At 44.3% G+C, this 13,433-nt stretch overlaps 1 protein-coding gene across 2 annotated transcripts in view; it reads right to left on the bottom strand.

Moving 5' to 3' along the window:
• Grid2 (glutamate ionotropic receptor delta type subunit 2) overlaps positions 1-13,433 on the bottom strand; it is a 1,491,717-nt gene that overhangs the window by 37,190 nt on the left and 1,441,094 nt on the right. For both annotated transcript variants that reach the window (XM_087659390.1, NM_024379.2), the window contains 1 exon segment: positions 2,172-2,412. In XM_087659390.1, the coding sequence (XP_087515516.1) occupies positions 2,172-2,412 (241 nt within the window).

Raw genomic sequence — 13,433 nt, 5'->3', positions numbered from 1 at the left:
GCTGGAGCTTGAAAATGAGCACAGGGCACATGCAGCTACAAAGACACCCAACAGGCTTAGGCAGGGACACGCACAGACGTCTGATTGCAGGAACTCCCCTCACCCCTTGCCACCCCTTTTCGCACATGCTTCCTCTTTCTGAGTCTCGTTTGAAATGGATTTTTTGATCTTTTTCTACCATTTATGCCTAGACTTAATTTTTTGTCCTTAGATGAAAGAGATACACAATGTGTTTCTTTGTACTAACTTGCCAACGACTAGTAAAGTGTTGTTTCCTGCAGTCCAGAGCTATGAAGTTTTTGAGAAAGAGTCAGCACAAGAGAGCACAAGAGAGCTCTCCACAGAGCGAATAGATGGTACCCAGTACCTGCATCTGGTCACTGTGAGGTCAGAGGGGTACTTAGAGATCCCTTCAAGTCAGGACATGTGAATAAATACCTTTAACTGGAGGTCAGTTTTAGGCTAAGTGGGTATGTGTGTAAGAAGTTTTATTTATTTGCTTCTTAAAAGGCAGTAAAGCCTTAGAGTTTCGGAGAGAAATCCTTCCTGAAAATGCTTCAGGACTGAGAAGAAATAAAATTTCCTTTGTGATATTTACAGCCAAGGTCAATAAATTCAATCGATGGGTTGTAAGATTGCCCATTAGTCATACGAGGAGAAAACAGTTCTTCACAGAACCTATAATGGCCATCAGACATTAGACTAGGTACATGTTTTCCCACCACGCATGCAGTACTCTGCAGAGAAAAGTGCCGGGGTTCCCAGCCCTGTTTTTCCGTCCTCTTTCTCACTTAAGATCCAATAAAAGCATCCATTAATGCAGCATTATCACTGAGACTTCAGAAGGCTGAGATGTGTAATTTTATGGTTCCCACGGCAACTGTAATCTAGACATCCATCCACAGCTCTAACAGTGCAAACATTCAATATCTTCTGTAGTCATTCAAAAACAGGAGCTCGTGAGCGCTTCGTCTCCAGAGTTTGGAGAACGTTGAGTCTCAGCTACAATCTGCATTAACGTGGCCTTTAGCTTAGGACTGATGTCAGCAGAGAAACCAATATGCTTACTCCATAAGGAAGACATAACAATAAACCTGATTGGCTTTTAGCTAGGTCTCCAACGAGGTGGGGTTGTATATGATTGCTCACACAGGGATGGAGTAAGGTAAGCCAAGCTGTTCTCATAAACGGTACTGATCTACTCCACATCTAAGGAGCTACATGGATCCTTAGACTGTGTAGAGGAGGGCGTTGGAAAGACAACACTACCGCACAGACATGCATACACAAAGGAGAGATCATTTTTATTTGTACATCAAAGCCAATCTTCTGCAGAGTTCCTTGTGCATCAGTCAGCCCAGGGCTGAGCAGAAAGTTTAAAACTTTCTTTGAAACTGACCCTCAAATCAAACCACTGAATAAATTCAGGTCACATTTCACATCGACTCTTCAAGCTTTCGGCAATAAGATTAATGAGCCAAGTGTTTTGTTTGTTTGTTTTGTTTTTTGCTTTTTGTTTTTTTTTTTATGCTCATGTTTTCTCTGGTAATGGATCCATCTCGCATGCTTTTTTTTCACTAAGATATAATGTACAGTTCTGCCACCATTCTTACAGATACGAACTTGAATGTGGCCCTGGAGTTAAGCTGATGACACAGTCAGGGAGATAAACAGAATCCAGAATGATTTTGCGATGTGAATTGGGTACACTTGGGATCACGGGAGGACCCCAGACACACAGTCACGTCTCCAGATCTTCACACATAGATAGAAGCAGTGACTTGTGATGAAGAGAAAGCATCCTGCTGGGGGCTTCTAGGCCTAGTCTTTAAGACACAAATTTATAACTTGAAGGAAAGTGTTATGCATCTTTGCTAATTGGGTCAAGGAAACCATTGCCTTGAAGGATCATCAGTATTTAGCCTGAGACTCAGCGTTTCAGAGCCCGCTATGGGACAGGACATTGTCAGCCTTCCAGACATGACCCCTACTCTTCATTCACCCGAGAGTCCTAAAAGGGAGCCGGCATTGGCTCGCCTTTCTGCTTCCCACATGCTTATGTTGAATCTTCAAAGAAAGCAGAAAGAACAGTTGCCAATGTTACCCCTTTCTCCCTGGGAATACAGCCACCAGATGTTCAGAAGCTCTATCTGGGGCCCAAGTTCAAGTACCTCTTTCGATGGGACTCGGGAGCCCTTCCTCCGACTCCACCATGTCTCGAGGACGGCTATGAGGCAGGAGAGTACAATCCCCGCGGCCAGGATGCAGAACACGCCTGCCAGACTCTTGATGTCCAGGGCTCCTCCCTTCTGCTTTGCATCTACTGAGGAGTACAGGTCACACTGGCCATTCTTAGGCCACCATTTGTGCTTGAGGATGTCCATGTCGCCACTCTGCTGCAGCTCCAGGATCCTGGGGGGTGGAGAACAGAGTGCGTGTGACTATAGCCAGGGGTGACTGCCTTGCCTACAACCTGAACGATGATGACTGTCCCCCAAAAGATGGTAGGCCTAGCTTACTAGAGCAGTTTGTAGGCAGGGTACTGGGAAGCCAAAAACATGGATTTTCTTCTACCTTGTCTTCCTTCCCTTCGACTCTCCGCCCCTCTCTCACTCTACTTTCATGGGGATGCTAGTGGAGTGGCTCCTGCCCATTTATTGCACTATGCTTTTAAGATTCCATTTGGGAGGTGCTGTTCTAATTTGGTCTGCCACTGACACAGATCTGGCCCTTCCTCCAGAAGAGTACAGAATGTAACTCTGGACCATGGTGTTTTTATGAAGAGCCCATTGCTGCTTCTAGCCAAACACTGGTGTAATGTAACCCAGCATTTGCTCTCCGCACAGGAATTCAATTAAAATAAAACTTCTATTATTTATCATGGTGTGGAGAAGGCCTCGGGACAAGTTTGAAGTTGATAAAATACATCAATTTCAGCTCTTCACACAAGTGATGTAATTCCCTTTTAATGCCAAAGGGAACATAACCTACCTCCTTTGGGAGGTGAGAAAAACAGATGACCAGAGGGGCCAGAGGTGGTTAAAAACTCAAACAGGAAACACTTCCTCTAGTTAAACGGAGCTGTGAAGGCTGCAGCTTTGCAAAGTGTGGTTCACACAGAGAAATCAATCTCAACCTCCTGAATTCCACTTAGCTTCCTAGTCCTCCATACACTGCTGCTTCTGCAGGAGCCATGCTCCCCAAGGCCAAAGCAGTCCTGTAGATTCCAGGCCCAAACCCTTAGCATCCCCCAGGTATTTAGTTTTATTCCCTGAGAGCCAGCCTCAGGGTCACCAATAAGCTCCAGGGTGGCAGTTGGGAAGAATGGGCACTGAGCAGAGTACAGTGATGGTAGACTGGTTTTCAGAGCACACAAATCTTGCTGCCCACTCTTTCCTGGCATCTAGTACTGGAGTCCAGAGGTAGGAAGCCAGCAGCTGTGCCATAGATCTGCTGTCTGGGAAGATCTCCTAGCTACACACAAATAAGTTGCTTGAACCTAATATCCTGGAGATCTAGTAGAAGGTAGTTATCAAGCTATATTTGTCAGATATATTTGTCAAAAAGGTAGACAGAGCCATCAGTTTAGCATGTCATTTTTATATGATTAAATTGTGGGTGTGTGGTCCTATGTTTGGGTTTTGGCCCTGCGTCATACCTTCTTTGTGAATGATGGTTTTAAAAGTTTGGATGCAGGAGTTTTGTCAGTCTAGGAGTTCTTCCTATCTTAAATCTTCTGCATGGACAGTAAGATAACAAAAGGACAGAGAAAGATCTTGGGAGCCTGGGCTGGGGGTAAGGTTCTCAACTGATCTGAGAATAGTGTGACTAGCTTGGGGCTACAGAGGATTCGTCACCCCACATCCCCATCAGCTCCCACAGCACCTCAGGGCTAACATTGCCTAGGTTGCCTATCTCTTCTCATGAAATTCACCTTTCAAATGTTGCTCCCTCAGAGCGTTGCTATAAAAGGAAGGTGAGTTGATGTGTTGAAACTATGAGAATGATTGCGGAGAGTAGTAGATTGTCACTATCTGTACCTTCAGAACTCCCAAACACCTACAAGGCCTCTCCGAGGAAAGGACTCACACAATGGCAGCTTAGTAAGTGTTCAAGACCTGCAGTAAAGAAAGCCTTATGCTTTTGTGTAGTTCAGCCCTCCCCAGATTTCTTCAATTCTGTCCTCATTTTAGCTCTCCACCTGAGTCAATACTGTGTTGAGCTCCAGTTTAAGGAGCCCAAGAAGCATACATGTGTGGCAATTGCTGGCAGGGGTCAGCCTTGTCCAGATATACAATTATGTCATCAAGGATTCTTGCTGGGCCTACCCACTATTACCATTTAAATGACGTTGACACTGTTAAGAAGCTAGTTTAGAGGTTCAGTTGTGTAAGATTAGTAAGTATAGATGCTGGGGAGGAGACTTGGTCAGTAAGGTGCTTGATGTGCAAGCATGAGGCTTGAGTTTGATGACCCAGAGTCTATGGAGGAAAGTCAGGCATGCTGGAAGAAGTTATGATCCCAGAGCTGGGGAGGCGAGACAGGTGGCTGTCTGGGCTCTCTGGCCAACCAATCTAACCAACTTGGCAAGTTCCAAGTCTCCATGTAAGAGGTCTTGTCTCAAGGAAACAATTTAGATGATGTCACAGAAAGGTTGGCCTTTGCCTCCATGCTCATGTGCAAACACGTGTATGAACAAAACCACCACCCTACACAAACATGCATGCACACACATGCACACACACATGCACACACATACACACACACACACACACACACACACACACACACCACACCACACACACAAAGGAAAGATTAATTGTGTCTAGAGACCTGTTGTACATTTGCCTATGGCTAACAATACTATACCATACACTGGAATTTCTGCTAATAGCATGATGCTCATTTAATGGTTCATTGTATCATAATAGAAACAACACAGTGCCCTCTAGGAATTTGCTTATGGAAAGGCACTAAATAGTCAGAGCATCCTTAGGTACCCCAGAGGAAAACTTTAGTTAGCTTTGAAGAAAGAATTCTGCTTAAGTTTGTGTTTATAGTGAAACATAAAAGAATGTTACAGCAATATTTGCTCAATGAGAATACAGTTGCCCTCAATGTAAGTGGAGAATAGTCCTAGGATCCCCCGGTGGATTTCAAAGTTGGAAGAAACTCAGGTCGCTTACATAAGATGACATGTTGGTTACGCAGAACACTCTCTCCCCAGACACACACCATCTGTGGTGGTTTGAATGAAAATGTCCCCCAGTAGGCTCATGCGACTGAACATTTGACTCCCCATTTGGAGAGTCTCTTGGGAAGAGTTAAGAGGTGTGGCCTCACTGGGGAAAGCACATCATTGGAGATGAGCTGTGAGAGCTTAAAGACTCATCCAGTTCTTTAGTTCTCTTTCCGCATTGTGCTTGCGATGAAGGATGTGAACTCTCGGCTTCCTGCTCCTGCTGTGGTGCCTGCCACTTGCTGCCTGCCTTCCTGCTCTGACGGACTCTAGTACCTCTGCAACCAAGGGCCAAATACTCTGTCTCATGGTATTTACCTCAGCAACAGAAACGGGCTCATGTATCATCCCTCATGCGGTTTGATTCCCAGTTATGTAAAGATCCACAGGTCTATGTAAATAGTTGTTATGCTGTCCTGTCCAGGGGATGGTGGCAAGAAGAATGAAGTCTTCAAACGAGTTCAGTCCAGGCGCATCCCTCCTTTTCAGGAAATCTGTGATCCTTAGTTTAAGGAGTCGGTGGGCACATGGAGACAGAAGACCAAGAAGCCCAGCCCTAGCCACGCCCTCCACCATCACACCGGTCAGTGTCTGGGGTGCTGAGGTTTCTTCCACAGACCTTACTGTCCTTCACAGTTGCCTGTGACCTGTGATTATTGCGATCTCTCGAGAAAGCCCACTTGCTTTCTCCCTGATGGGCAGGTGGGTCTTCATCGACTGCCTATGCATCCATTTGCTGAGCCAACTCTGTCCTCACTCACGTCCTCCTCCTCCTCCCTTTTCCTCATCACCGAGCCCGTTTTATAATTTATTCCATTTTCTATGAATCCATCCATCCATGCAATAAATATTTCAAGAGAGACTCAGGCCAAGCATTCCTTGTGCACAAAATTAATTCCCCGTCATGACTGTACAGTCAGGCAGAGTGGCCTAGTGCACAGCAGAGCTGTTCTTTCGGTGTCTCCACTCTGTGAAGCTTTATTCTTTCATTCACTGAGGATTGGATTACAACCTCCTAGCTTCCTGAATCATGTCTGAAAACTGTTTTTCATTCACTTACGTTTGCCACACACAACCGTTTACTATGTTTGAGGGATATTTTCACTGAGAAACAGGTATTGAGCTGTACAAACTATTCTGCAGCTATTTAAGTCCTAACGGAGCTAGATGCAGTAATTTAAATCCTAACGGAGCCAGATGCAGCAAATTGGAAGATTTTAGTTGCAGAGCTGTAAGTTCATGCAGGTAGGTGACAGACGTTCACAGGGTGGGGAAAGAACTGAGCGTCCTTTCTAGAAGCTCTTCATGTTCTGAGAAGCCACAGAGGTGTCTGTAATCGGTGGACCTCATGACCCCACAGGTCAGGTGGCTGTGGCATTGTAGTGACACCCTTTCTTCAAGGATATATGGAGAAATTGAGGCATAGAATTCCCCAGCCACACACCGGTCACACTTTCAGTATGGTATACCACATTTTGGGATACAGGCTGGTTTGGGATAGAACGCTATAAGGCTTGTAGGCCTAGAGTTTGCACACCTTTCCTGTTTAATGCTTCTAGACGTTCCATTGGAGTCTCACCATTCCCCTTTATCATTTAAAAACAGTTTGTTTAAGGACCAGTTGGAGTAAGCTCAGTAAAGTATAATGTTCTTTCTTTTAAAAACCAAAGAAATTAATTCTTGTAAATATTCACAGTACTTTTGTAAGTGAAATTTGAGTAGATAAAGTAAATGTGTGTGTGTGTGTGTGTGTGTGTGTGTGTGTGTGTGTGTGTGTGTGTGAATTCAAGAATGTAATAGTAGGGTTGGGGATTTAGCTCAGAGGTAGAGCGCTTGCCTAGCAAGCGCAAGGTCCTGGGTTCGGTCCTCGGCTCCAAAAAAAAAAAAGAACAAACAAACAAACAAACAACAACAACAAAAAAAACTAACCAGCACAATAAAATTAAAAAAAAAAAAAAAAAGAATGTAATAGTAAAATCTTGGGCCTTATAGATGGCAGGATTTTCTGTTATGCTCAAGATTTCCACAAGGTGGCAGTATTGGCCCACAGAGGTCCAGGCGTCCCTGCAACCACGGTTTCCTGTGGGCGAGATTAAAACGCAGGAAGCAGACACTTGTGCTGTAAACTACTTTAACTATTAGTTACAAAATTAGCTACTAGATTGAGATGAGCGATTCGATGGCTCAAACCTCTTTTTTGAAATGCAGTGAGAAAAATTCTTGCCATTTTAAAGGTCAGGATAATGACAGTCACATTTTCTTTTGAGGGCCATTGTAATGAGAATTAAGGAGACAGTTCACACAATGGATCGCGCTTTCTTGCTCACTGTTTGGGAAGTGGGAGGAGAGTACAGCTTGAAAGCTAGGTTAAGATAGTCAGAGTGTGTGTGTGTGTGTGTGTGTGTGTGTGTGTGTGTGTGTGTGTGTGTTTACTTTCTGTTGCGTGAGCGTACACGTGCATCCACGCGAGCAGGACATACGGGTCTGTGTTTTTTTTCAGACCGGATCAGGCATATTCCTCTTTATTAAGAATACTTGAAGAAAATAATCATGGGAGGCAGAGGGAGGGAGAGAGGTGGGTGGGAGAGGGGAAGGGGAGGGGGAAAAGCGGAACATGATCAGGTATTGAGGGGTGGGAGGCAGAAGAGAAGCCATGAGGGTAAGCAGAGTGATTGGAAATATACGACCCTGGGGTGGGGGGGCGGCGGCAGGAGTCCCAAGAGAAAAGTACCAGAGACCAGGAAGGTGAGAGACTCTCAAGACCTTAGATGAAATGCCCTCCAGTAGAAAGGCATCAAGTGAAGGGATGGGGTTGCCTTCCCACAGTCAAAGAATTGTTCCTGTCTAAAAGAACTGCAGGGACAAAAATGGAGAAGAGACTGAGGGAAGGGTGGTCCAGTGAGAGGTCAACTTGGGATCCATCTCAGGGACACTATTACTGATGCTATGGTGTGCTGACAGACAGGAGCCTAGCATTCCTGTCCTGAGAGGCTCAACAAGGAGTTGATTGAGACAGATAGAGATACTTAGAACCAACCATTGGACTGCAGTAGGTAACCCCTGTGGTTGAATTAGGGGAAGGATAGACGAAGCTGAGGAGTGCTGCGACTCCATAGGAAGACCAGCAGCCTCAGCTAACCCTGAGATCTCTCAGACACTGAAACACCAACCAACCAGGCAGCACACAAGGGCTGGTCAGAGGCTCTGGACACACATAGAGCAGAGGACTGCCTGGTCTGGCCTCAGTGGGAGTGCCTGACCCTCCAGAGACTTGAGGCCTGGAGGGGGTGGGGGAGCGGGAGTGGGGGGGGGTGGGGGGAGGGGGTGGGGTGGGGCGTGGGGTAGGGGTGAGTGGGTGGGAAGGGAGATGGATCGGGAATGATGATAGTGGTGGGGAATGGGGGGCACAATCTTTTGGAGAGAGAGGGGAGAAGGAATGGGATGAGGAACTGTGGGAGGGTGGACCACCAGGAGGGAGGCAACGACTGGACTGTAAAAAATGAAAGTAATAAAAAAATTGCTATTATTAGTATTACTACATATTTTTGCTTCAAATTGCTAGAAATTCAATAAAAGGGATTTCTACTTTAGTATGCAAAGAGAAAAAAAAAAAAACAAACAGAAGGTTACGGGAGCGATTCACTGACAAGAGCACGGCATTTCCTTCCTTTTCTCACTGAGCAGAAAAAAAAAGGGGAAGGTTCAGTTTGAAACCGGTTCCTAGCTCAGCTGGGCTCTGTGAGGTACCCGGATACAAATGAGCAAATTCCACGAGAAGGCTGGGAAGCAAACGGTCCTCCTTTCATATTCAAATAAAAGCAGTCTGCGCTCAGGCAGGCCTCTGAGAAAGCCGTTTGCCCACTTTGAAGATAATAGCTTCATTTCTGTGTGGGGCTTCTCTAACCCAATGATCACTTACCACCTTGAACTTCTACCCTAGGAATTGATTTCCAAATTAATTTATTTGTAAGGAGCGAAGTTGTGGGGGTGGGGTGGTGGAGGTGGAGGGGAGGTGTGTGTGAATCTCCATCTGGAGAGGTGACTGGGAGTTTGTTTTGAGAACAGCAGACTGAGGGCCTTTCAAGTTCCATGGGAATCATGGCCCTTAGCTAAATTCCCAAGGAGCCTTTATACAATATCTCTGGTTATCTGAGGGGAAAAATGTCACTTGGCTGCTAAGTCACTTCTAAGGAAGAGTCCAGAGACAATCAAAAAAAAAATTATACTGAATGAAGAGTTTTTTCCTCACACCATAGTTGTTGTTGCTCCGGGGACTTTGGTAATCGTGTTTTTCCACTTTCTAGAGACATAAGCTCTCCTGATGGGAAGGATATAGACATTGCCCAGCCCCATCCCATTCCACAGTGGAGGGACACTAACACAGAGTGGGAAGGCCACATGCTTTCTGCACTCACCACAGTCTCATTGCTGTCTTGATTAAGTGATGTGTGTGTGTGTGTGTGTGTGTGTGTGTGTGTGTGTGTGTGTGTGTGTGTGTGTGTGAGACTCACACCGCCTGGAATGCAGGTCTGTCCAACCCATTTCTCTCCTTCTCTCCATACACACATCGGTCCCACACCTACACCCACATTGAAAGGATGGCCATCTAGTTCTTTCATTTCTCAGGGATCTGTTAAAAATCTTAATCCTTCCTAAAGAGTTCCCCCACTGAGGATCAAGGATTCCAGCATGTAAACCTATGGAGACTATGGCTATTCAAATCACCACAGTGGGAAGACCCCCTCTGTGCCTTCATCTAGCCTCTTCTGTTCTTCAGACACTATCCTGATGTCACCTTCTCCCTCACTGTGCAGGATCAAGAAGCAGATCTATGAGTCCTCACTTATCATTCAGAGTTCAGGGAGAAAGTGGAGACCTGGGAAGGAAAACCGAGGTTTTGATGGTTTTCCTCTCAGTGGAGGTCTTCTCTGCTAGTGTGGGGCCCATGAGTCCAAGGACCTTTAAAAGATGGGATGGTGGGGCCTCCCTCTGTCCTGGATGTGGTTTTCAAACCGATGCCCATCCTGGACCATGTCTTGCCTCTGCCCTCTGTTAGAAACTGCCGGGGCAGCTTTACTTTCCCTCTTCTCTGGAGTTTTCTTGTGCCTGCAGACTTCAAGCTTCTCAGCTCATGTTCTTGGAAGAGAATTTCAACTATGTAATGATAGAAGCCCTATGTTATGATACATGCCAGATATTTCTTCAATTTGGAAGGTCTGAGGCAACTTGGAACTAAGAAAGGGTAATGATGAAATGTACCATTTTAAATATGTAAAAAATATTTCTACATATTTATGAGTTTTACATTGTTTAAAAAGACATTTAAGAAACTCAGTGATGTTTAATGTTGTTAATCTCTGAGGAAAAAATTCTAGAATATTTTAAATAAAGATTTTTCTTGGCACATCAAATCTGATGAGGGTAGAATTCCCTCAGCATTAAGCTCATTGTGTGAATGTCTTCATATATTTTCTTTGTGACTTTGTCAAATGGGCTAATGGCATGCAGATACTTTTGAGAAAGCAAAAAACAAAACAAAACAAAAACAAAAACAAAAAACAGTTCTGCTGGTTTATGTTCATTCATTGTCCTTCTTGTTCTGTAAAAATACAGGTAAACTCTTTCTTTTCCTCAAAGGTTAAGATCTAAGCAGGTGAATACTGTGGCTCCATAAATAGCTCTTTGAAGCCAGAATTTGAAGATTAGAGTTGTTACAGCAAATTCTGTCAACTTCCTGCGAGACAAGCATCCGTCAATCATTTCTCTTACGGAAGGCTCCTTACTGACTGGGGAGCAGCACTAGCTGAAACAAATGCTTACTGCTGTCATCTAATACCTCAGAAAGCCAGATCCTTTAGAACCTCCTTTCTATGTAGACTGGCTTTTGAAACAGCATTTCACTTTCAGCATGTTGCCTCAGTCCTGTCCACCAAGGCTGCCTGAGATCAGGAAGGTGAACAGCTTCTCTCGTCTTCCAGCCGACTTGGTGTGTATCATCTAGAATGCATCACTGGCATTTTAGATTTTGCAGGACATATGGCATCTATCATACAAACATGCCCTGTTTTTTTACAGTAAAGGCCACCATAGACAGCCGTAAGCACATGCGCTTTATTTACAAAAGCAGCCTAGAAGTCGGATCTGTTCTGCTACTGCTGTGGTTTGTGAGTCTCAGAGTCAATAACTCCCTGGAGTCACCAAGGTTCATTTCACTGACTGCTATTCAGACTGAAGGCTGCAACTGAGAAAGTATCTGTCTGTTTTAGAGACGGTGTTCGTGATCTCAGCACTCTTTTGACCACATATTTGACCACAATACTACATATTAATTGGTATTATTAAAGCATCAGTGCTACTGTGTTTATATCTTTAAATGAGAACCAAGAGAGTGTGTGCTAATCTTTATTTGAACAAACTGACAATGAAATTCACAGCATGCAAACAATGGCAGTTTAGTCCCTCACATGCGGTCAGGGCTGTCTGGTTTGGTGGGCCTCTTTGTCTGGGCTGGAGTCTGCACAATCATTTTCTAGGCAGTGGCAACTTTAGCTTGAGGTCAAAGGAGCGCGAGTAGATATTTTCCTGCAGCTGAGAACCCAAGGGGAATCATTATGACTTACACAGCATGAGTAAGAACTGACCAAGACAAAGAGGTAGTGCCCTTTATAACAGGTGATATGAACATATTTTAAAACCAGAGAAGAAGCATGCATCACTTAGAAGTAAACAATTACTACATCCACCGAAGATGGCATACCTCCATTTTAACCTAAGCCGACTTGGTGTGTATCATCTAGAATGCATCACTGCTGAAGTGACCCCTAAGGAAGCTTATCAGTTGTGGCTGCAGGTGCGGCCCTGTGTCAGAGGAGATAATCTCCTGTGTTGCTTCAGCCGTAGTATTTCACTTTCAGATTAGAAAAAATGTAATTTGATAAAATCTTAGTCGATTCTGGCTTCCTTATTCAGAAACTAGTATTCAAGCCTCCTATGTCTACTGATCTCTTCCCGAGGGCTTCATTTTCATGTGGATGCAAACTTTATCCAGAATATCTATTGCCAAAGTAATGCGCTAAAAGTAAAATATTGCAAAAGGTATAAAAAAGTTATCAACATATTATATTTAATTTGAATTTTAAATAAGGCATATTATTATTATTATTTTTATGTGTATACCCATGTGAATGTGAGTGCATGTGAATTTCAGAAGACGCTGTCAGATTCTCTTAAGATAATGTTACAGGCAGTCATGAGCGAACTCCTATGAGTGTTGGGAGCTGAGCTCAGATTCTCTAGGAAGTAGTTCTCAGCTTTACTAATGCTGTGAGCCTTTAGTATAGTTTTTCGTGGTGAACCGCAACCACACATTTATTTACGTTGTTATTTCATAACTGCAATTTTGCTGCTTTAATGAATTATAATGTAAATGTCTGTGTTTTCTGATGGTCTTAGGTGACCCCTGTGAAAAGGTCAGTCAACCACCAAAGGTATGACCAAAGGTGTCACAACCACAGAAGGCCAGCAGTTTCTCTTAATCACTGAACCATTGTTCGTCCCCTGATGATGATCATCTACACTGTGACCACGTCTTTAGGCAGGGTTATGGTTAAGTCCTTGCTTGCTTTGAGTGAGTGATGATCCTCCTTCTTCTATTCAGTGTCTGTCACTGTGGTTTAATATGAACAGCAGTTTGATCTGCTCCTTAAAATTACTGGGTAAGGTATAAAATCTAGTGTCTGGCTTGATTGTCAGATTGTTCCCCACCTTTGTTCTCTCTAATGACATCAGCAAAGTTGCCGTGTCTCACTATGGTCTCATGTTACAGCTAAGGAGACCGAGACCCAGAATGAAGGAAATTTCTCAAGACTGCTAAGTGGTTTATTTGTCTCTCCACATCAGGGGCTCTGATTGCTGTGCTTGCATTGAGCACATCTTCAAGACCTTCATTATTCAGAAGGAGAACCTTGTCAATAGAACTTGTCTCTTTATCTCCTGCTTCCTCATTAACCGAGACTTTCTTCGCTGGCATCCTCAGCTAGCACACATCCCACTGTATCCATTTCCAAACATTACACTTCTAGTAACACATCCTGATGTCCCCAGAGGATTGCATGAATAGCGCATGAGTTCATTAATCTCTTCAGTGATTAGAGTGAATGTCAGAGGAATTCATTATCATGAGGCACTTAGGGAA

This window comes from Rattus norvegicus, chromosome 4 (genome assembly GCF_021556685.1).
Source record: "Rattus norvegicus strain SHRSP/BbbUtx chromosome 4, alternate assembly SHRSP_T2T, whole genome shotgun sequence".
Lineage (NCBI taxonomy): Eukaryota > Metazoa > Chordata > Mammalia > Rodentia > Muridae > Rattus > Rattus norvegicus.
This window is presented reverse-complemented; position numbering and strand designations above follow the sequence as displayed.